Source organism: Elaeis guineensis, chromosome 8, assembly GCF_000442705.2.
Source record: "Elaeis guineensis isolate ETL-2024a chromosome 8, EG11, whole genome shotgun sequence".
Taxonomy (NCBI): domain Eukaryota; kingdom Viridiplantae; phylum Streptophyta; class Magnoliopsida; order Arecales; family Arecaceae; genus Elaeis; species Elaeis guineensis.
Window position 1 is genome coordinate 133803213 of NC_026000.2, and position 24676 is coordinate 133827888.

The window sequence follows — 24676 nt, forward strand, 5'->3', positions numbered from 1 at the left end:
CCAATGGAGATTATATGTTGGTACTCAGTGTTTGGTTGGAGAGTGTTTGGTTCACAACTGAAATCAGAATAGAAATGAAAATCGAAATGATTTGGAATCGAAATCGGAATGATCAAATCCTCAAAAGCATTTGATTCATGATCGAAATTGGAATCGGAATCAAAATTGGAATGAAAATTTGAATCCATATTTCGGAATCGGACTCCTCCCAACCAAACGGTTGGAATGAAAGTCACCTATTCTAATTCCGATTCTAGACCCCCACTCCTCCCAATCAAACACCTCTTAAATGTAATGGCATTTTTCCCGCTCTACCTTAAACAACCATTGTCCTTGAGGTTATCTAAAACTTGAATTGTCTTCATGTGGTAGTTATCATCTGCAAGACCTGCTTCTTTTGATAATGCCAATTGTGATTTGCATTGCTTTCTTGGGTTAACTTTCATCACAATCGTAAGAGAGATATTTCTTTGTCTTCCACACATCTCCAAAATGTCAAACTTCAAATATTTGATAAGAGTGGGCAAGTTCCTTTCTTTTTAGATACAAAAAATTGAGATTGTTGCAGGTGGCTTCAATTACACAGCCTCCCGCTAAGACATGTCAAGGAAAATGCTTGTGCAAGCATTTTTGCGAACCAAATCATCATCTTTAAGAACTGAATTAGAACAATTAGTCATTAAAAAAAAAAAAAAAGAAGAAGAAGAAAAAGGTTCCCAACTTTTTCTCTTTTTCTCTCTCTTTTTTCTTTTTTCTTTTTTTTGCTGGGACAAGATTGAAACTTGCTGGAACAAGATTCTGCTTTGAGAAGCTCCAACTAGATAAGAAACATGCTGTGTGAAAGAAACAATTCCGACCGGACAAGCATCCCATAGTTTAAAATTCAAATCACAGAGCTTCAGTTCAGAACACTACAGATAATTTAAATATGAAAGACAAAGGACAGCATCAGAGAGTGATTTTATTAATGCCACAAAGAATGTTATATGCTACAAACTAAACTTGTCTGCTCACATAATTCCTTTTCATAGAAGAATCGATCATTCTATTAGGCTATAAACAAGTTAGTATGTCCAACAGATAACACATAAAGCACTAGTTAAGAATAAAAAATCACTAGAGACACACTGAAGGACTTGAGGGATGAACTTTGCCCTCAAAACTAACCTTATCCACATGAAGGCCATGAATTATTCAAATCAAGAGAAGCTAGCACATGACAGGTATGGAACATATTAGTTGCATAGAATGCAATATGTTACATAAGAGACTTTTATGCAATAATATATTGATTCATATCTGCAACAGAGGTTTGGTATCACACGAAGCTTGGACCAGATGAAGCTCGACTCATTTTTTTTGAAAAGCAACTATATCTCTTTTCCATCTCATCAGAGTATTTAAAATTCTTCTGTCTCATTACCCCTTGATAACCAGGATAAGCATAGGCCCTAACTGACCAGGCCTCCTCAGTAGCACAGAGAATCTAAATCAGTCCACCAATTTAAAGTTGTAAAAGATTGTCTCAATCTAGTGGTATTAGAAAAAGCAATAGCTACAGCTAGAATTAAGATATGGACTCGGAGAAGAATTCTTGGGCAATCCACATAGCAAAGATCAAAGAACTCTCTCTTGTCCACCATCAATTCTCCTCATACAGAAGAATGATTATTCCAAGAGCAAGTATAGCCAAAAAAAAAAAACTAATGTCCGTACGTTCACATATGGCTATGCATTGGTTGCCAAGGAAACAGGCTTTTATCCAATCTATCCAGCATAGTAAAAAAACTGTACTAACTTCTCCAGGAGTAGTTCATGGAATAGGAGAAGGTATCTGGATGTTAATCAATGCAGAGCATAGCTCCCACTTTACAACATTCGCACACTGACCTTCCACATTCTTATTCCACATTAGCCAGATCCATAGCTGCCAAATATTGACAAATATTAATGAATTATCAAGAAGGATGAGAAAGAAGCATCTCCACTGGCCCACTCAAACTCAAATCAATTCTAGCTCTGTTCAGTACCCACTTAAATCAGAAGCATTCTTCTTACGTTCACATTGGTTTTCTTACTTTTAAACTTGGTGGATTAAAATACCTAAAATCTACAAGCAGAACAGCACCCACCACTCTGTCCCAATCAGAATTATGAAGTGTGAGGATACTAGGATGTTCGGATATAGTTGACATGGAGTTACCATCAGCAGTTGAAGGTTTGCATAGCTCTGTAGGTGTGTCAAGGCATCATATTTCATAGAAGAGACTTGAATGGAAGATGTCGAGGCTACACTTGGTTCAGGTTGTTTCCAATAAATCACCAGATAACTGGACTAAATCAGATTGCTGCATAGACTTCAAATCTATTTTCTGGATTGATTCAAGAGACTTCAACAATAAATCTTAATGTTTCATATTTATGAAACATCTCTAGTGTATAATCTGATATCAATTATGGATTATCACATTTTTGGCTTGACTTAATACCGTGTGATGGCATTGAACTATGGACTTTTCCATAGAAGATAAAAAAGCACAGTGCCATTTATTTTCAGTTTTCTTTCTGCATAATACATCGTAATAATTCGTTGAAGAACTCAAGTTCTTGTAAACTGCTGGAACTATATAAATGAGTCATGGAAGAAACAGCCAAGTCACCAAAACTCCCATCATTATGCAGATCATTTTTTGCAGTTAGTATATGCATATGTTTGTATAATCACCAATTTGTGAATCCCTGATATGAGATTCTTGATGACCCTCCTTTGCAGTTTCTTTAAGAGTGCATGTGGCAGAGCAAGATAAATCAACAAATGAATGCACACACAAAAAATATATATATATATATTTTTAAGAAGAAAAAAAAAGGCCCTTCAAGCACCTGCAATGCAACCACTCATTCTCTACTTTATGTTACACTAAATTTTCATTGGGAAGAGCAAGGCGTACCAATTCCAGAGGGGTCACTGCAGCAGAAATTTCCATCCAGCATAATGCTTTGGCCAGCCCCACCCTTTTCATGGTAGTGGTTGAATGCATAATAGTTGCATTTATGTTTCTTTGTGAACTCACTTACTATGTATGATAGTTGCATTAATGCCAACCCTTCTTCGTAAAAGCGGTAGGCTAATAAGTTACAGTAGGCGCAAAAAAACAGCATAATACCAATTTCACAAAGAACAAATCCAAACAAAAATAGTTGCATGCATGTTTGTTTGTGAATTCAATTCCATTTTGCTGCATATTATTAGCCTCCCATTTAAAAGCAGAGAGCCGGAAATCCAAACCCTCACAATCAGCATCAATGCCAACTCTGACTGAAAGAGGGGAAAAAAGGAGAAACCATTTTCTCTGCTGAATGTCTCCAGTGATGACAAAGGTTCTTCTAGCAAAAGTTGGCAATAAGATGGTTTTTTGCTCCTAAGATGTACTCAACCAATGTATAATTCTATTTTACCTCGTTCTCTACAATCTCAACATCAAGGACAGTGGCAAGTTCTTTGCCTTTAGTCAACAGCAGATGAACATATTCAATCATCATTCGACTCATTGGTGATCAAGAGAAGACTGAAGCATAATCAGAGATCTAGAATCAGCAGGATATGTATGATCAGGAGCTTTTGAGACAACTAATACTCAAGATCGAACAGGAGCAAGGCAGACTGACGCATAATCAGGAGCATCTGAAGAGGTTGTCGCTAGAGTATGAACAGCACTCACTTGCCTCCAACCTATGCTATTTATATGGTTCCAACAACCTTCATCATCAGACAAAGGAACATCTGAAGTGATCTCTTTGGCCTTGGACAAGGAGGAGGACAACACAAGAGAAGAAAATTCTCCTGTGGAAAAATATTTTGGAACTGTCTCCTGGTAATAGTCATACTGCTGCTGAGATTTCCCCAAAGCTTTTGCTTCAAACATATTTGTTCGTGATCCATGATGACTGTAAGTATTTATTGTTAGTGATGCATGTCCCTTGCCAAACAGATGCAGCATTTCAGTTTCATTCTTCTTAAGCTACTGCAAACTTAGTATTGGATATAAGTAGAGGCATTCTACAGAACTTACTAAAGGTAGTTCTAGCACTTCAGGATGACACTAGGAATGCGAAACATGGATAACCAGAATGTTGGGAAACTAAAAAGAACAGTCCCTTTTAACTCGAATCTACCAGCAAAAAATGAAGATTTCCCTCCAACAACGTTTCCACTTGACACTAAATTTTATGCATACAAGGAATGACTACATGCTGAGGGAGTGTTTCGTATATGCTGATATAAGGGACTACATATTGAGAGATGAAGCAAATAATGAGGGTGAACAGCAACAGCAAATGAGAGGATTGAATGGAGGTTTGGAAATTCATTAGCTGGGATAGACAGGCATTACAAGAACTAAAGATCTCATTGTTGCAGAATATAGAATATTGTTGAAGAAAGGGAAGATGTTGGTAAAAGAAAGAATAGCATTAAATAAGATGAAGATGATAAAAGTAGCCTCTGTTTAGGGTCGATTGATCACCAGATAACCTCCAGTTTAGTGATGCAGGATTAACAAATGAATAACAGCTATATACTCATGAAAGATGGGTTTATATCTGAATATCAAAATGGTGCAGAGTTATAGGTATCAGCATTTCATGTGTGCCTGCCTGTGGCGTTGGAGTCTTTAAAGTTCTAAGGCTATGAATTATCACTGACTTATCAGAACTTCATCAAAGTGAACATGTCTACTTTATGAGATCAACCTGCATGGTCCTCAGATTCATGAATATGATACAGACAATTCTGAACTCGAAAATGGATAGATAAAATATAAAAAAGGAAAAGAAAACAGGAACTTATATGCTGCAGCAATTTGATCTAAATAATGATAAAATCGTGAACCAATGAAGTAGATAATGAGAGAGTTGACAATACAACCCACTAGGGGGAAAATCTCAAAGTCAATAAACATGTTATAATCAGTACAACGTAAAAAGAATTCTTGCTTGCATAAATTTACCTCATTTTTGAAATCTTGATAGTATAGATGATAAGTCATCTTAATCCATAGGGGAGTCCACATCTTAAAATGGTTCAACATGCAACTCAAGTCATATCAGTGACTGAAGTTAGCAAAGCAAAACACACAAAAGAACATACCTTGAGATCATGGCCTAAAATCAATCCACCTTGAAAGAAATTCTTCTACTTATATAAATTGAATGGCCATCAAAAGAAACCAGTATAAAGCGAGAATTGATAATGCAAAAGGAATTTTATATGAAGATGAGAGAAACTGCATCTGTATCCTCCAAATCCCATAAGAATTTCAGTCTGATCAACAAAAGGAAAAAAACCATTAAACAAGCTATCACGACCTAAAAATCCAATGGAGGACATCTGAATGGATGGAGCGCTGTGCTTTCTTAACAAGCGCTGCATTCTATGATGTACATCAAACCCTAAGAATCAAGCTTATCTATAGCAGTCATGTATATTCCCTTCAGCATCCGCAAAAAAAAAAAAAAAAAAAAAGCAAGCACCACATTCTATGATATACATTGAACGCTAAGAGTCAAGCTCATCTACAGCAATCAGGTATATTCCTTTCAAGATCTGAACAACGAAAAGAACTAAAAAAGAGATATAGAAGCTGGCCGGTGACAGCAGAACTCACTCTGAATCAGGCTCGATATGTATACAAGTATGCCCTCCGGCACGGTAAAGCTCGAGCTGATAAATGGCTTGGCGAAGCAACTCTCTCAGAGAAGCATGGTTCGCCATCGCACTGCGACTGGCCGACTCGAGAGTCCCCAGTGCCTTGGCACGTTCCAGAGCTTCATTGCTGGGCACATGCATTGCCAGGTAACAGAGCAGAACCAGCCCCGGCAACTGCGTCTTCTCACCGGGCCGCAGCAGCCTCATCAGCCGCGGCACCCCCTCGAACTCCATGATAGCCTTGGAGTGCTCCACACACAGAAAATTCTCAGGGCAGGCAAACTTCCCCAACGAAACGGCCGCCTCAGCGGTCACGTTTGGATCCCCATGCCCGAGCTGCACCACAAGCGGCCGCAGGACCCGGGTCTCCCGCGCTGGGAAAATCCGTGCCAATGAACCGAGAGACTTGATGGCCAGAATCTGAAGCGATGGGCTGCTCCCCTCATCCGCTACTCTCAGGAGCTGCTCCACGACGGACTTGGCAGCCAAAGAGTTCATCTTGAAGGCCGAGCGACGAAGGTCGGCGTCGGACTCGGCGGCGGCGGCAATTTCCATCGCGGTCATCAGGCAATTAAGCTGAAGCTCGCCGGTCTCCAGCTCGATGAGCTTGGAGAGGCAGAGCAGCCCCTTGGTCTCGGCGATCTTGCGGCTGTTGGAGACGCAGTTCCGGGAGAGCATCCACAGGGCCTCGGCGCACGCAACCTTGAGCTGGAGCTTCACCTCTGGGCTCTCCTTCCCCCATTCCTTGCGGTGGTGATGGTGGTAGTAGTAGTATGCGTGATGGTGGTCGCGAGAGGCCGAGACGACTTTGGCGTCGGGCAGATTGTTAGAATTGGAAGTGGAGGACGTGACGTCGCGATTGATACGGACGAGGGAGGGGATGCTGCTGGTCTTCTTCGAATGGAGGCAGGAGTCGTCCAGCGGGACCTCGAAGGAGAGGATGGAGACGAGAGGGCGGATGGCGTTCTCCTGGGCGAACGCCTCCCGGGCGACGGGGTCGTGTTCGGCCATGCGGGCGACCAGGGCCGCGAGGCTGGCCTGGAGGCGCATAGGGGCGTCGGCGAGGACCTGGACGACGACGGGAACGGCAAGGTTCGCGACGATGAGGGAGACGAGGTCGCGGTCGGCGGCGAGGTTGGTGAGGGCGGTGGCGGCAGCGATCTGGCCGTCGAGAGAGACGGCACCGTCGCGGAGGAGGGAGAGGAGGGGCGGCACGCCGCCCTCGTCGATGATGATCTTCTTGTTGCGGCCGCTGTCGAGGGCGAGGTTGGCGAGAGAGGCGGCGGCCTCGGCGCGGTCGGAGGGCCGGGCGGCCATCTGAACGGCGGCGATGCAGGACCAGACCCAGGATAGGATGGGGTCGGTGGAGGCGATGGGCGGCAGGCTGAGGATGAGCCCGCCGGCGGCGGCGCCGCCGCCGTCGGATGGGTCGTCGGAGGAGAAGTAGACGGAGAGGAGCCAGCGGAGGTCGCCGAGGGAGGCTTCGAGGAGGGCGATGGTCTTGCGGAAGTCGGCGGAGCCGGTGGTGATGGAGACGACGCGGCAGAGGACCCCGGAGCGGCGGCAGCGGCGTGCGAGGGAGAGGGCGCGGTCGAGGGCCTTGTAGGCCTCGCCGGCGATGCGGAGGGCGGGACGCTCGTAGGGGGTGGTCATGGCGGAGAGGCGGCGGACGACGGCACGGAGCATGTCTGCGAGGAGGTCGGCCTGGCGGCCCATCTCGGCGCACTCGGTCTTGAAGGACTCGGCCTCGCCGACGGCCTTGCGGACCCGCTCGGCGAGGAGGATCGGGACGGAGAGCTCGTCCTCGATCGTCCTCTTGCCGCCGGTTCCGGGGTCGACTCCCGCGCCGGGGCCGACAAAGCGGCCATTGATGGTGGACATCATCGCCGAACCCAGTCTATCTCTCCAGTGGTGGTGGTGGCGATGGTCGGAGTCGAACATGGAGGAGGACTTGGCGTTTCCACTTTCCAGCATGTTGGACACCGGTGAGCGCGAAGCGGAGGAGAGGACTCGACGAATGGTTTCGGTTCACGGCGGAAGTTCCTGGTACGATGTGACGTCTTTGTGTACTAAAAGGAAAAAAAAACATATCTTTATAATTTTCACTGGCATGAGAATTATAAAAGTAATATAAAAAGAATAAAAAAAATCTCTAATAAATCGATTATAATAAAAACATGATTAAATATATGGATATTTTTATAGTATGAAACGGCCAGAGAATTCAAGCACGGAACCGATCCATATTGTCACAGTGCGGATACAGTGCATTGAGATAACCAAAGGTGCACACTCCCAATATGACAACCATCCATAAATAATTATGCATTCATATCATGTTTTAATTACAATCGATCATTGGTTAGTCATGAAATGGATTTATGGAAATTGTGGTTGGGCTAATCTTGCTAACCCAAAACTGCTCGATTTTATTTTATTACTAGATTCCAGTCATCATCAGAATTAGAGATTATGATAGGCGCATACGCCCTCGGAGATTTAAGAGTTATTAAATTTCAGAAAAGACTTGTAATTTATCTTCATGATTTTTTTGAAAATATTTAAGATTTATGGTAACCATAGTGGCTTGATAGTTATATATGATTAATTTAAAAAATATTAAAATTTTAAAAATATTAATTATTTATCTCAATAATTATTTTAAAAATATTTAAAATTTATTATTTATGATAATTATTTAATAACTATTAATGCATTCTAATATGAGCTATCCAACGTAAGATTGCCATGGTCCTATATTAATCCTTGATAGAGCGTGATAGAGTGTTTACCTAGCCTCTACCACATAGACTCCAACAACCATGCTCGGAAGAATTTGAAAGTCTTCCATCCTTGAGCAACAAGCTGTTAGCCATCTCAATGCCCTACTTCTTCCTCCATTCGATAAAATTCATAATCTCAACCAACTCCAGAATGTGTAAAGCTGTTATTCTCTAATATTTGGACTACGTCTATATGACTTTTATTTTTCGATTGAAATACACATTCTGAAAGACAACAAATATCCACTTTCATGTATAAAATCTAACTCTCTAAGACCCTCCAGATAAGAGAAAAGAAAGAAGGTGAACTCTTATTTTACATGTTTTCTCCCTGAGACGGATTCCACACAAATTGGAATCAATCTCTCCCTTATCAACACTCTGAACAACACTGACTCCATCCACAAGCTCGATCTCGCATCCTCTGAGCTCACCCTCCTCATTGTCTCACTCAAACTTACTCTACTTCATACTCTGACTCCTTTGCCAAACTCCTTAAAAGAGCTTGAATCTTTTTTATTTGCTTCTGTAGGAGACCGACTTAGATATCATAAACTCCATCGTTAAAGAACCTCCTCCCGAGCGTGAGGATTTTTCTATCTTTGATGATTTTGCAAGATTCGGCTCATGGAATCGATTAAGGGCTAGGTGCCAACGTCCTATTCAGAGATCTCATTTAGCCGTCTTGTGATTATCTTCCTCTCATTATCTGTGACTCCAGCTTAGCAGTCTAAGTCAGATCAACTCTCCGATGAAAACATCTATTATGATTAATTATTCGATCTGTTATTACCACATTACTAGTTGTTATATATATATATATATATATATATATATATAATCTTGATCTTTTTGGTTTTTGAATATTCCTGCATGGCTCTAAGATTCATTATCCCCATCGCCAACGATGTAAGCACGGACGTATGCTCAACAATAAAAATTAACGGCCATTTCAGGGATTATATCAGACCATATTTGAAACGAACCATTCCTTCCAAGGCTTTGATTTTATATCAATTGTACAATGTAGAAGAAGGATTTATAACAGACATGTGAGCGAAAACTTACGTTTTGGTCAAATCTCTCCACCAATTGGGATACCTAGTTCATCAGAACCGGAAAAGTCAAGAATAACTCACTAAGATCGTTGGGGATTTATAAGCTCATCAATATGTCAAAACGTTGAATATGCTACAAAGAATACATGATTACTTCAGTAGTTTATATATATATATATATATATATGAGTTCATGAATGTTTTTCCCTAACCACGTAATTTGATGGGCCTAACTTTAGTGGATGTCTATGTCCTTATGGACTTGTTGACTGATTGAGATTACCTCAAGCCTCGTATGAGCCAATGAACACCTCACACGACATTCCAAAAAGCTCTAGGTGACTTTCCTAAGAATAATTTAAAAAAAAAAGGGTGGACCAACCACCAAATTGGAGCACTGCTCCTAACTTTGAAATGGTCGTGCAGGTATATTTCTCTACATATATTTTTCATTAAGATTACATCAACTGCGTCAGTGGTTTTAACTTCCGTACGTCCGCTCGCTCTTGCTCCATATTCCTCTCACAAAGTTGTGGCAAGTGTAGAGAGGATCTAGACTCCAGTTTGACCACAACATCATCTTCTAACCCGACTCCTAAAGCCTGCCATGTCTCACTTCTAGACGCGCAGCCGACCTTAGACAACCACCTACCCGTCAGACATTTCTTCCCACATCCCTGATCCAACCGTTGGATGCCACATCATCTTAAATGACGTTCGCTGCAAAAACTCCCTTGGACATGGCCGCGCATTGGTGCTACGCGTACCCGAGAGTGTCCCCATGGGGGTATAAACCCAACCCAATGCGCCGCAATTAGGCAGAGTTGGTAGCGTTGATTCGTGACCAGATGCCGATTTTACCCTCCGAAGCTGTCCCTAAACCGGGTGTATCCCGGGGATGCGTAGCGTGTCTAAAGAAAGACAGAAGGGGAAAGGCGCGACGGCACAGCGATCCGTGAAGGGTTGGAGACGACGCGATACGGTCCCTGCCCCGGACCACTCCCCGGTCTATCGCCGCCTCCTTTGTGTCCGCTGTGGAGAGCCGCGCGGAGGGAGTCGTGGTGGCTCCACACGGGCCTCAGGGCCTCTCTCGCCGGACCATCCTCTCCTCCTCCGCCTCTTCTCCTCCGCCCCGTTCCCGAAACCACCGCGAATCCCCTCCTCCTCCTCCTCCTCCTGTCCCGTTGTGGCAGCAGAACTGGTTCTTGGCCCTCCTCCTTGTGATGTCTTTCTCCTTCTTCGCTTTCGCCTTGTTCCTCTACCTGGGCCTCGATGTCCCCGAGGCCTCTGTCTCCGCCGCCGCCTCTGAGGGCGTCGAGGTTGGTTCTTGGATCGATCGCTTGTTGCCCCATTTTTAGCTATTTTTTATGGATTTTTTATTGATTTTTGTGGTAGATAACCTATGGGAGCGTGATCAAGCTGATGCACGAGAGAACTAAGTGCCGGCTGCACTCGCATGAGGTTCCATATGGATCGGGAAGCGGGCAGCAGTCGGTCACCGGATTTCCCAATGTCGATGATTCCAATAGCTATTGGGTATGCGTTCCATTTATACAACTGGATTTGATTTCTTTTCCTTTTTTTTTTTTTTTTTTTTGAAGAAGAAATATTGAATTTTGTGTTTGTTCATACTTGGGATTTGATGTTATATTTATGCTTGGAGCTGGATGAATTTTGCATTTTTTCTTTAAATTGTTGTCCATGATAAAAAGTGGAGGTAATCCATCCATGATGTTAAATGGAATATTCTGCTTGCTCAGCCTGAAACACACAAGGATAATCTCATTTGAGATGATGATGATGATCCAGCTTTCAATTTTTTTGGAATGATAGTATGATACATAGAATGCTTGTTTGTAACTGTTAGCAACTATCTGGTTTTGGAACATCTGCATGGTGACTTATCTCTGAATGCTAGCTTCTTCATTTCTTTGTGCTCTTGATATTACTGCACTGGCAAAGGCACTGGTTTTTCATGAAGGGTTTTTGATTGTTCATAGTAAAGGTTCTGCTGGAACTCCATGTGCTAACTTGTTGTGCAACAAATTTGACATGTAACGTTAGTGCAACCTTTTTGATGAATGCATGGAGGTCGTTATTGTCAATTCTCAATTGGTAAGTGTGCTGCATTGCAAAGGGGAAGATTCCTTTTGCAACTTGTTTTGCCCAAGATGCAAGTGTTTGCCAGCTCCACATTCTTAGATAAACTTTCTGCACAAATTAGGGCGGCATGATCAAAATTTAGCATCAAAGAAGGAATTCCTAGAGCTACTGGAATTCTACTTTTCTAGACCAAAGGAAGGAAACTAAAAAGGATTTAAAAAAAAAAAATCTTTCAACTAAGGACTGATAATTGAACCCTAGCTTCTAGCATCCTTCATGATTTTCTTTCTATCATAAGATTAAAAATGCATAAAAACTTACATTCTAAAATCAATGATTCTACATTGTATCATATGTTCTGTGTATGAAGTTGTCCCTGTCTTCGGATATGTTAGTCTCACAAAGGCTCTTCATGTTGCTTTTTTTAATTCAATGAGCAATTGATGACAAAGTCCCATTTCTAGTGATACGTCTTTGCCAATATTTTTTCTTACAAGTTGTAGGATAGTTCCATATAGATGTGTTCTAGACCCTAATCTTGCTTTAGGTATATATTCAAGTCCAAGGTTTGTTGTCTCAATACCGAACCGTGTACTAATACAGTCCTATTATAATGTCGGTACGTAGTTCGATATAGTACCATAGTGTTGGTATGGTGCGAGATGCCGTACCGGTATTGTACGGTATCCCCCATATCCGGTGGTACGGGGTGGTACGACAGACCTTGTTGAAGTCCATGATGGATGCTATAAAATGATGAACTTTAGTTAAGGATCCTAAGATATGAATAAAATTCATGCATATTGCATGAATCACAGCTATGTTATTCTCTTTTTATATAGAGAGATCCTCATAAACAACTTCTAGGACATCATTTTTTTTGGTAATCATGGTTGATTTCGATTTTTCTAATGGAGGTTGAACCTTCTTATTAGAGGTTCATCTTCTTTGGAATATTCCCTCCCCCAACTTTGTTAGGTTTCGTGCATGAATTTTTCTTGCATATGTTTCATTCTTGGCTGGATATCTTATCTTATGCGGTTTCAGATGAATCACTATGACTCAAGTGGATTGTGTTAGATTACATCGGTCTTGCATCATGTACTATGTATAGATAATGAATTAGAAATCACCTTTGACATGCTAAACATCTAATCATGCTGAGAATATAAATTTGTTTTTATTACATTATAGAGTTTTAGATTTTACCTTGATAAGTTTGATCATGTGATCCTTCATGTTGCAGCAAAATGTGCCATTTTACCTGATGATGATCATTGATATGTATCAATTGTTATAAGTGCCTCTCTATGTACCCTTGATGGTTCAGTCTTCTATCACATTCACTTCTTTTTATGACCAAATCCTCTATGATCAAATTTCCATGTATTAGTTCTGTAACAATTAGATAGTCTTCTCTTAGTTTAGTCACAGTTTAGTAGTACATATGTATCATCAGCTGTCCACTTCTTGCCCATTGCTTGGCCTAAAAGGTCTGTCTTTCTAGATTGCATGCATGCCTCCATGATGTAGATAGCTTCACTATGATTTTAGCTTGATGAAAGGATCAAAGTACACTGAGTACAAGTTGGGGATTGGGTCAATGAAGTAACAGTAGAATACCATGTAGAATACCATGTTACCACTTGGCATTTTGTGGTGCCATTTGCAGCATCAATACCCAAGCTTTTCTCCTTTTCCAGTTTTCATGCTGTTCTGGGGTTGTTATTAGGGCTAAGGTTAGTTTAGAGTCTAAAAGTGCAGCACATTGAATTTATGGTGTTGATATATGGACAGGCGCTATTTTTCTGAGGTCCTTTACCCATAAATCGCATATAAAAAACAGAAAGCACACTCAAAAAATACAGCATGTTGTATGTTGATGCATAATCTACAAGAAATCCAAAATTCATGCCGAACATGGAGAATTTGGCAGGGCTTCTCTTTAATTTGGTGATTTTTAGCCACCTTTACATGGGAAGGAAATTAGAGTCATGAGCATTTTTCCTTGATCATGACCTCTTCTAGGCCTGGAGTCAACTGGATCCACATTGAATTGGCCAAATTTGAGCTCTTCTAATCTTTCCTTGCTCTCTTTCTCCCTGTTTGAATGCATAATGCAAAAACCAAAAACAGAAAACAAAAGTAAAAAGAAGAAAAAGAAGCTGAGGTTCTTTTGAATCGATATGGGTTGATATCTAGTGGAACTTGCAGGTGCCAGTCTGTATTGTACAGATTGGGATGGGCCAATTCAATTAGGAACTAGGTACCATTGTCATTCCATGGCTCTTTCCCTACTGGTTTGGTACAGTTATCCAATATGAACCAGATTTGCAATCATCTTTGATGACAATTGATCATTTAGATCAAACCTGAAAAAGGCTTGCATTTGATTTTGTTCCATACTAGAAAAGGTTGGTTGGGGAATTTGATCAAATCTATGATCAGACATTAGAAAGAGGAGTTAGGCCCTTAAACTTATTCTATGCACGAACATCAAAATCCACCACACTTTGATGAAAAAGAGAATATTATAATTTTTTCATTACATTCATTAGATCTTTAGATGGCTTTACATCTACATATACTAACCATAATGATTTGAAGCACACAAAACCAGAACGTCATCTAAACCATTTAGTTAGCTTAATTGTAGTCCTTCAACTGAATGATGACTATGGAAGGCAAAAAGGAGAAGATATTTACATATCTTCTCTCTTGGCAAAACTTAAAGGATTTCATAAGTTGCTTTAAGCATGATGCTTTTAATACAACATGAAAGGTATATTTTATCAAGGTACTTCATGTACATATATACATATACATGTATATATATGTGTGTGTACACATATAATAAAGAAGATGAATAAATTTTTGAATCTTGTTAGTCATAAAGCTCGAAGTTACAGTTACATCTGCTTGTAGAGGATTTATTTGAATACAAATGCAGACATAAAGACTCACTAAATTCAGTCATTTATATACCTATTCTTGTAGTTATTAAATCTGCTAAATCCTATGTTTCACTAAGCACGAAAATATATATGCTGAAGTTCTAGCTACCATGGGTACCATTCGCAGATGGATGCTGATGATCACTTCATGAAAGAAAAAAAAAAGCGGTTATCATTCTTTCAAAAATTATCCTTTCAAATTTTGTCTCTGATAGTTGTTTATTTTATTTGTCTCTGCTTTGTCACTTACAATACAATAAATTCTGCAGATTATAAGGCCTCTACCAGATTCATCTGCTCAACAGGGTGATTCCATACCAAATGGATCGATCATACGAATGCAACATATGAGAACTCGAAAATGGCTGCATAGCCACTTGCATGCATCGCCCATAACTGGTAATTTGGAGGTGAGTGAAGTTTTGGATCTTCTTTTTACGTCTTCCTTTGTGACTTGAGGAATATATGCTTATCATGATCTTCATATCAGTTTAATTTGATGGAGACAATTGTTATGAAAGTAATTATTCCAGTTTCCCTATATCATTATCAATTGATAACAGTTCTCTTCTTGGCCTACACCATTCTTCATGGTCTAAAATGTCCAACGTGGCAATGATTAAGATTTTTCAGATGTTTTGGAGGCTAATTACCTGCATATGGAATGATCACTCAAAAAATGATCTTCAAAAATTGAAGAAGAGGTTTGTTTCATCTATGGTCAGGAACTATCTGAAGTTCTGAACCGCTTGAATTTTAGTCCACATGTATTTGAAAATATATAGAACTTGATGAATGGTGTAGATTATCAATTTGGATGGTGCACCATGATGTCCATTTTCCTCCTTGTTGATGTAAGTCGGCACACCTAGAAATATCAACCAAAATGTTCCTATACATTGGTTGAGATGTTTGCAAATGTTGGCAAATCAAATATAAGTCAAGATCAATTTGACATGATGATAAACTTAACCTTTATTTTGGCAATATAAATATTTTCTAAATGACAAATTTTTAATTGTATAAGTTGTTGGCAATATCTTGGTGATTCTGGTTTTTAACTAAGATAGAAGCAAACTTTACCATTTCTCTTATATCACTGATTTAATGAGAACAAGAACTATGATCTGATTATATCTAAGAAGCTTTCAATTATAAAATTGTAAAAAGGACTATGTTATGAAATTCAATGAAAATGATTTATTAAAACAAGGTGATATAACTATATTTGACCTCCATTTTCTAATCAGATGAATGAAATGGACTTGAACATTTAGAACATAGTGTAAAATGATGAAAGCCGTCTGCTTTTAAATACAAGCGATCTTGGGTTTTTTTGATTCAGTTGGCCAATGTGGATTGCCAAGACTTGGACTTCAACAACCTTGCAACAGACAGGAATGCTCAGATCTCTTACTTTTTCATATTCCATTTTTCTTTTTCCCCATATATATTGTGAAGCTTTTCACTTTATCAACAAACTTCCTTAATTTGATTTTTTCTAGTCAGGGTTCGCCGTATCGGGCGGTTCTCGGGCCGAACCGCCCAGTACGAGGCGTACCGAGCCGGTCCGATACTTTATTGGTCCGGTTCGGATCTTTTTTTCGAAATACTCTCCGAACCGCCCCCGAACCGCTCGGTTCGGTCCGGTTCGTATCCATATTGCTCAAAATCGGACGGTATGGATCGGTTCGGTCCGGTTCGGCGTGAACCGAACCGTACCGACATGCCCACATGCATAAAGTGAGGAGGGGGGAGGGGGGTGGGGTCGGAGACCTTTTAAACCATTGAGCCTGTTAAGAGTTCTCTGAGAAGTATCAGAGAACTCCCGAGGACCTGAAGCTTATGAAGGTCTCAACGAAACCGTTGAGACCTCCGAAAAATTAGAAAAAAAGAAAAAAACTCCGTCAAATTGTAGGAGTGGTTCGAAGAGAGGCTGATCTTTGGTCGGAGGTAAGATAATATGTTATTTTCTTAGTAAATATTTTTTTTTATTTTTGTTGTTAAAAATAGGATAAGAATGAGAAAAAAATGAAAATTAGAGAAAATCATGCTAAAATCTTGTGATTTTGGTATGATTTAATTATATGTGATAGATCTTTGGAAGATCTACACGATGACATCAAAATTGTTAATTTTCGTTAATTATATATTTTTTAAATATTTTTAATTATTTATTTATTTAAAAATTAAAAAAAAAATTTAGGGAAAAAAATTAGAGTTTGGGAATCATGTTTAGAATGGTTCAAGCTACTTAAATCTAATTTCAAATTTTTTTTCAAATATTTGAAATAAAAAAATTATTTTTTAATTATTTAAATTAAAAAATTTAATTATAAAATAAAAAATATATAAAAATAGTGTTATATTTTAGTTAATTTAAAAATATTATTTGAAGCATATAACATATTTATTTTGAATTTATAAGTTTTAAAATAATTATTAAAATTATTTTAAAATTATATATAATTATTTTAATTATCGTTAAACTATCGTGTTTTGTTGTACTTGCATATATTTATAAGAAAAAAAATTAGAGCGTGACGTTCGTTCACTTTAATTAATCAGCTATTTTATAGTATATATTTATTTATATAAAAATTATTAAAAAAATAAAAAAATAAAAAATCAGTGTTAGTTTTGAAATTGAGAATAATGTTTAGAATGATTCAAAATAATTAAAATATTTGAATCTAACTTGAGATTTTTTTGAAATTTTTTTTGTAAATATTTAAATAGTAAAAAATATTATCAAATAAAAAATATATGTAATTAGTGTTATATTACAGGTAATTCAAAATAATTAGTATTTTGTTATACCTGCAGAATGAGTAAGAAGAAAGATCCAGAGCGTGACATCGGTTGGGATCATGGCGAAATGCTCTTGGCTCGACATCATTGGAGATGCAAATGGTGCAACACAGAGTTCAAGGGAGGAGGGGTGACTAGGTTGAAGCAGCATCTGGCTGGTGGTTATCCTGATATGTCCATGTGTCGGAAATATCCGCAAGAGGTCCGACAATTGATGAAAAAGCACTTTGCTGATTCGAAAGCAGCGAAGGAAAGGACAAAGCAGAAAAAGATCGAAGTAGACCGTCGAGCTGCAGAGCCACCTTCTTATCACTCTAGAGAGTCAGAGGAGGCTTTTGCTCCAGATGATGAGGAGGCACAGATTGAGGCTGCCATTCAGGCGAGCTTGGCAGATCAGTACTAGCAAGAGGAGATGGTCCGGTACAGAGAGTGATTCGGACCATCATACTACGAATCAGGATCTGGATCAGCGACTGGTAGGAGAGAATTCGAGTTAAGGAGGACTACCTCAGTCAGAGAGCCTGGTGGTAGAGGGAGCAGACGCAGCATGTCTTCTTTGTTGGAAGCTTTTGGCAGTAGGAGGAGGTCCTCCAGAGATATTCTAGCAGGAGCCAGCATTCAGAATTTGGATCCACATGCTTTGCCCAGCAAGGATTCAAAGCAGCAGAGAATTGACAGTATGCTGAAAAAAGATAAGAAGAAGGATATGTGGTGAGCTATTGGATCATGATTTTATTTCAGCCATATTCCAGCAAATGCAGCAGTCAATCCTTACTATCGATCTGCTATTTCAGCCATAGAGGCTGCTGGCTAGGGTGTAGATCCTCCAGGACCTAAGGACATCTATGATCAGCTTCTTGACAGCAATAAGGAGGATCTGCAGAGATGGATTACTTCTTACAAAAATAAATGGTCTACATACGGTCTGACAGTAATGTGTGATGGTTGGACAGGTCCTACTAGGCGGAGCATCATTAATTTTTTGACATACTGTGATGGAAAAATATTTTTTCACAAATCAATCGATGCTTCAGATAAGATGCACGATGCCACATATATTCTTGGTCTGATAGAGGAGATGATTGATTCAGTGGGTGAGCAGCATGTCGTGCAGGTTATCACAGATAACGGACCACAATATAAGGCTGCCGGAGAGTTGCTGATGGAGCAACGACCGCAGATATACTGGACCCCATGTGCTGCACATTGCATTGATCTTATATTGATGGATATCGGAAAGATTCGCAGGGTGCAGCAGGTAGTGGAGATTATCCAGACCATTACTAGATTCATCTACAACCACACATAGGTTCTTTCATTGATGCGGACGTATACTGGAGGGAGATCTTACGATCGGGTATCACACGGTTTGCTACCAACTACATAGCACTTGATAGTCTTCTTCAGAAGAAAATAGTCCTACGTCAGATGTTTGTCAGTGCCGAGTGGCAGGAGAGCAGATATGCGAGGGTCGGTACTGATGGAAGTCATGTGGAGAACTTGGTGACAAGTCAGTCATTTTGACAGCGGACTGAGAAGATAGTGAAGACTATCAAGCCTTTATATGAGGTGCTTCGTGCCGTGGACAGCGAGAGATACCTCCAGATGGGCTTCCTATATTACATGATGGAGAGGGCAAAGAAACAGATCAGTGAAAATGATCCCAAGCATGCTCAAAAATTCATTAACATTATTGAGCGCCGTTGGGACTATCAGATGGGCAGAGCTTTGCATCTAGCTGGTAAGTTTGGATTAAAGAATGTTTTAAAATATTTTTTCGAAGTATGAAAATAAAATTGTGCTTAATCAGTCTTGAAATTTATCTGCAGGTTATTACTTGAATCCGAGATTTCAGTATACTATTTCGGAGATAGATATGGATAGCAAGCTTCTTGCTGCTCTTCGCAATGTCATATATAAGATGGTACCCGATCCAGAAATCGCATCGTTGTGTCTGTAAGAGGTATGCTAGTTTAAAACAGATGTAATTATTCGACTGAATTTGATCTGATATATTTATAAATAATAAATATATTTTATTTCAGACGAAATAGTTTAGAGAGGGATCAGACAGTTTTGGAGTCCCATCAGCTGTCGTAAGTAAAAAGCAGATGAATCCAGGTAAATTACATATCAATAATAAGCAATGTAGATTGATATGTAATTTTGCTTAATAATATCATCAAATTTGATATATAATTTTGCTTTTGTAGCTGAATGGTGGATTCATTTTGGAATGTCAGCAGAAAATTTGAGACATATGGCTGTCCGTATTCTTTCTCAGACGGTCTCTGCTAGTGGCAGTGAGCGTAATTGATCCACTTTCATCCTTATCCACAACAAACAGAGAAATTGTCTGACACAAAAATGCCTCGACGATCTTGTATATGTTCACTACAATCTGAGGTTGAGGCTAAAATGTATTCAGGAGGAAGTTCAGTTGAAGTACACTGATTCGACGCTGGATGATTATGCCGACGAGAATGACGATCCGATCATCGGATGGCTTGCAGATCAGCAGTAGGAGCCAGAGCTTGATGAGCCAGGATCTCCTCCACGACCAGCCAGTGTGGTGGCGAGGGAGATCAGGGTGGATCCAGGGCAATGGACAGAAAAAAATATTCTACATAGGGTTCCAGCTGATCAGCCACAGTCTGAGGAGACACAAGAGACTCATTCATCACATGACTCGCTATCCGATACATCTTCTCAGAGATTCGAGCGACAGATGTATAGACGATCCTCCCGACAGCCAGCAAGAAGGTATCCATCCTCCCAATCACAGGAAACTCAGTCACAGAGGGGCACAAGGGAAGAAAGAAAAAGACAGTTGTACATGCACTACTCTCGAGAGTACAGGAGCTATCTGGTTCAGATACGGACACCAGGGAGAGTGATGATGATACTGGTAGTAATAGCCATGGATCTGATGATCAGGGAGGAACTGGAGGACAGGAGACCACCGTTTATGAGACACAGCTACAGGGTGATATTTGATTCACCGGTGAGTCTCAGTTTACGCATGTCACACAGGATAGGGATCATGGTGGACGAGTTGGCAGAGATCGTGGGGAGCCGATTTCATATAGACGATGGGCTTCTAGAGGTCGTCCAGCACATGATGCAGCTGCGGACGATCTTGCACGTAGAGTAGGATCCATAGATGTATTTGGATCATCCTCGCATTATGGATCCTATTATCAACAGCCACCTTATGATCCATATGCATATGGTGCATCCGAGGCATCATCTTCTAGTGGTTACTACCCTATGCAGTCTGGAGCATCTTATGGATCAGATTTTGCTACTGGCATATTTGGATGGGCTCCTCCACAACCGTACCATCATCTCGAGAATACTTCTCAGAGTCAGAATTTTAGCGAGAGGTCTGAGATGTCTTACAATTAGGATGCCTTATGGGATGATGAATATTCGAGAGTACGGTGCAGCTTGGCTAGAGGGTTGGACTGATATCTTTTCAGACTATGTTGATGATCCAGACATCTACGAACGTCACAGACACTCGACAAAAAATTAAATGCAGAGTACATCTTAAGGTTCGTATATCAATTATTGCGCTTTGTACTTAAATATTTAGATACATTTTAATACGTATTTTATATATATATTTTTTAGTTTTAAGATGATATAGTTGAAATATAATGTAAATAAATATATGTTTGAAATTTTGGATCAAGAGTCTTTGTACCGAAACCTAACTCCAAATAGAACCCAAATATATCAATAATATGCAATATAATGTCATATTGAGGTTGTATTTATCAATTATTAACTTTAAAAATTCAAAAAAAAAATTTGAAAATCGAAAAAAATATTGTGTACCGGTACCGGACCGGTACGCCTAGGCGTATCGTGTGTCGGTATGGTATGGTACCGGTATCATATCGTACCGGTCCGGTACCGGTACAGCAAACCTTGTTTCTAGTAAATACATTAGTGCACCCTAGCTACCATTTGCACTAGCTTAATAAATGATTTGGATGCCAAAGGAAACTATTGTGCTGTGGCTCTTGTTTTTCAGAAGTCTTGCTTGTAAAGCAACAATGGCTCTTTTGACTTTTGAATGATTAGTTGACTTCTTTAAATATGGAGAGGAGGGCTGCAAACACAATCTCAAACTTTGACTTTGAAAACTAGATTATATTAGATCATTCCTTGCAATTTGAAGCTTCTTGGATGCTTAATAGTTTAGACGTATCAACATTGAGCTGCTTATGGTTCATAATACCATATATAGTTAACGTACAAATTTAGTCAATCAAATCATACCTTGCTAACAGTGTGGGTGCTGATCCGACTTGTAAGAAAGACCATGCTGATTAGTCCCAATGAACTCAGTAATATGGAACATCACAAGGACTTGATGTAATGTAAGTCGATCCTCTGTTTCGTGCATTGAATGACTACGTATACAAGTGCCTCATATATGAGTTTGGCTTTTTGCTATTTCAGATACAGGCCACTATATGATTTTGTTAACTCTGTTGGTTTTGTGCAACCTTGATTCATATTCTTTTCAGTTCAAGCAGAGCGGACGCTTGTCCAGCGCCACCTTTTTGTCTCAATTGAGACCATTGATATGCTATAAGTGAATCCTTTGATTTTATAGACATGTTTATGTTGCACCATTAGCATTCGTTCGATGCTCATTCATGTGATTGCTGTGACAAATTATCAAGTACACCTACGTTATCCAAAGAAGTTTAAATTAGTCGAGAATGGTCAACTGCTCAGGGGCGTATTTGGTGTTCATGATAGAACCAGTTATTTCATTTGTATGATGGAGTTCATGTTTATGTTGATTCATGTTAGTTCTGATGATGATGTCAATATTGATGTGGTACCACTTATCATGCTTGAACCTATCAAGTCATATCATATTGTTATGATTAACTATTTCATTAGATTGGTCTTGCATTTCTTTCCAATTGAGTTGAAATGTTGTTCTTGAACATATTGAACATTGCTAAAAGATCACACATATTTCTAGATACATGCAAGTACCCATTTTTCCATTTACGTGCTTGTTTACTAGAATTGGGAGTGGATGCGGGTGTGTGGAAGCCAATCTTTTAAAAAGTTTCGAAGTGCAGAAGAGCTTAGAAAATGGGTGCAATAGCAAGTTTGAAGAGAGGTCCCATAGTGGGTACAATGTCCTAGATCGAAGTTTTTTGGCTCCTAGATATTTCTAATCACTCTACAGAATTGGCAATTGCTGTCAAATCCTGTTTCTGTTTGTCCATGCGATGCCATGAAGCTTGAATGTATCAGTGCAAACTGGGTGATCGACTGTTCCCAGTGCTAATTGTATGTATCAAAGGAATTACTGCACTGGAGATTTTATTTTATTCATAGTTATATATAAATGAAAAGACACCTGCTAATATGTAGAAGAGTTAAGAATAAAGAAAAATCTTTCTCAAAGATTCCAAAGTTAAGGATGTCAATAAAAAGGGAGGTATGGAAGTAAGTCTGTTTACTGGGAAAGATTCATATACAACAGACGTTATACCATCTGTTTGTGATTGGGTGTGTGCTTCTTAAAGAAAATATATTTGGAAGCATGGTATTCCAGCCTACAGATCAGATGGTTGACAATAATGTTTACAGCCTAGGGTTTGTGGGTCCAGTCCCTGCTTGGAAGGTGGATTCTACCTGCAGAACTGACATGGTAGGACTAAAATTTTGTCTGCACATTGGTCGAGGATGTCATTCCTAAATTTGGTCTGAGAACGTTATAGATTCAGTTGTTGAGCTAACAACAGGGGCTTAGAACTCACCAATCTTGATATTTCTTAAATCTGTGCCTTTATCTTTTTACTGGAAGAGCATATAGAATTTTAATTTTTTTTAAAAAAATCTAACCTTAGATAATTGATAATTGCTCTTCTGATGAAAACTCCATGGCATGTTGATGCTGTGCTTTCCATTCTGGAATTGTATGTTTTCAGTTTTCTGTATTCCTATCATTCCCTTTCAAATCCTGCACCTTTTGGATTGTCATAACTCATAATTCCAGGAACTAATTTTCCTGACACTTATTTTACCATACCTGTAGGTTAGCTGTTTTGGAGGTGATAGAGAGTCAGATACTGGAGATTACTGGCGGTGAGAAACTGCTTTTGACCTTAAAGGATCCGACTAGCATTTAATCATGCATCAAAATGGCTTATCCTGTTTGGTCCTGGCCTTCTCCTTTCAGGCTTGAAATTGAGGGGAATGGGAAAACATGGAGGCAAGACCAGAGAATAAGACTGCAACATGTTGATACTGGTGGTTATCTACACAGTCATAACAAGAAATACTCTCGTATAGCCGGTGGGCAGCAGGAGGTAAAGTGATATTTTAGGTTTCTTTGTCATCATGTCTGCTAAATCCTATTTGTGTCTGCATGGCCAGAGGATTTGACAATATCATTTCTTTGCCAAAAAATATATTGGAACAGAAATATGGGAACCTCTCTGGTGGAAATTTCATGCAATTCTTCTCTCCTGATTAAAATTTTCTCCATCAAGCTGTGTCATGCTTCCATTATTACTTGCATGGGGGGTATTTGTTTGGCTTATTGTAGGTTTGATGCCCTTGCAGGTCTGCGGTGTTAGAGAAAAGCGTCCTGACAATGTCTGGCTGGCAGCAGAGGTGTCTATCTCCCAGTAAATGGAAGCAAGTAAACAATTACTTCATTTTGCAAATAGGTGCTGATAACCAAACAGGACAATTATCAAAGTGCGATCACTGGTGAAGCTGTTGTTGCTGATGTAACTAAAATATTTGTATCAACCTTCTAATTCAAACTAGCTTATACCAATTAGTCAGGCACATAGATCATTCTTGTTACACAATGGTTACTATTTTGTACAAGATTCACCGTCTTAATATCGATCTCATAATAGTACCATTTTATTATATTATCAGTATGTAATATAATATGAAACGGTCGGATATATTAAAGTGTCAGTACAGTAAGAGATTGTACTGATATGATACATACTATATCAACTGGTATGACAAATCGTAGTTTTATGTATCTTGATTTGTTTTGGGCTATTTACGCTATAGAAAAAAAGGGTCTTTGGGACTATGATCAGGACAAGCCTTAATGAGAGCTTTAGATCAGCTATAGCAGGGCCTCTTCAGCTGCCTTAATGCCTCCGTATGAATAGAGATGGTTGCAATTGACAAAGCAGAGGACATCTGTGAAAGATGAGTTTTAGGATAAGAATTTTACCGTTATCATCC

General features: G+C 39.5%; 2 protein-coding genes and 1 long non-coding RNA gene across 3 annotated transcripts; 2 read left to right on the forward strand and 1 right to left on the reverse strand.

Moving 5' to 3' along the window:
- Nucleotides 1-5276: 5276 nt before the first annotated feature.
- On the reverse strand, nt 5277-7755 carry LOC140851125 (uncharacterized). The gene has a single exon (XM_073242678.1). It carries the CDS (start codon nt 7679-7681, stop codon nt 5663-5665), a length of 2019 nt encoding a protein of 672 aa, XP_073098779.1. The 5' UTR covers nt 7682-7755; the 3' UTR covers nt 5277-5662.
- A 2691-nt stretch (nt 7756-10446) lies between these two features.
- Nucleotides 10447-24430, forward strand: LOC105049550 (stromal cell-derived factor 2-like protein). The gene is made up of 6 exons (XM_010929227.4): nt 10447-10867; nt 10944-11084; nt 14875-15015; nt 23496-23545; nt 23640-23769; nt 24026-24430. Exons 1-6 carry the CDS (start codon nt 10772-10774, stop codon nt 24092-24094), a joined length of 627 nt encoding a protein of 208 aa, XP_010927529.2. The 5' UTR covers nt 10447-10771; the 3' UTR covers nt 24095-24430.
- LOC140851079 (uncharacterized) lies at nt 17319-22463 on the forward strand. Its single transcript, XR_012133892.1, has 4 exons — nt 17319-19157; nt 19246-19379; nt 19462-19537; nt 19630-22463. It is a non-coding gene; the product is annotated as an uncharacterized lncRNA (long non-coding RNA).
- Nucleotides 24431-24676: the final 246 nt, after the last annotated feature.

Excerpts from the sequence above, each read along its gene's own strand:
- LOC140851125 (XM_073242678.1), bottom strand. The coding sequence starts at position 7,681 with ATGCTGGAAAGTGGAAACGCCAAGTCCTCCTCCATGTTCGACTCCGAC.
- LOC105049550 (XM_010929227.4), top strand. The coding sequence starts at position 10,772 with ATGTCTTTCTCCTTCTTCGCTTTCGCCTTGTTCCTCTACCTGGGCCTC. Across the intron at positions 10,868-10,943 it reads CCGCCTCTGAGGGCGTCGAG|ATAACCTATGGGAGCGTGAT; the intron begins GTTGGTTCTTGG and ends TTTTTGTGGTAG. Across the intron at positions 15,016-23,495 it reads CCATAACTGGTAATTTGGAG|GTTAGCTGTTTTGGAGGTGA; the intron begins GTGAGTGAAGTT and ends CCATACCTGTAG.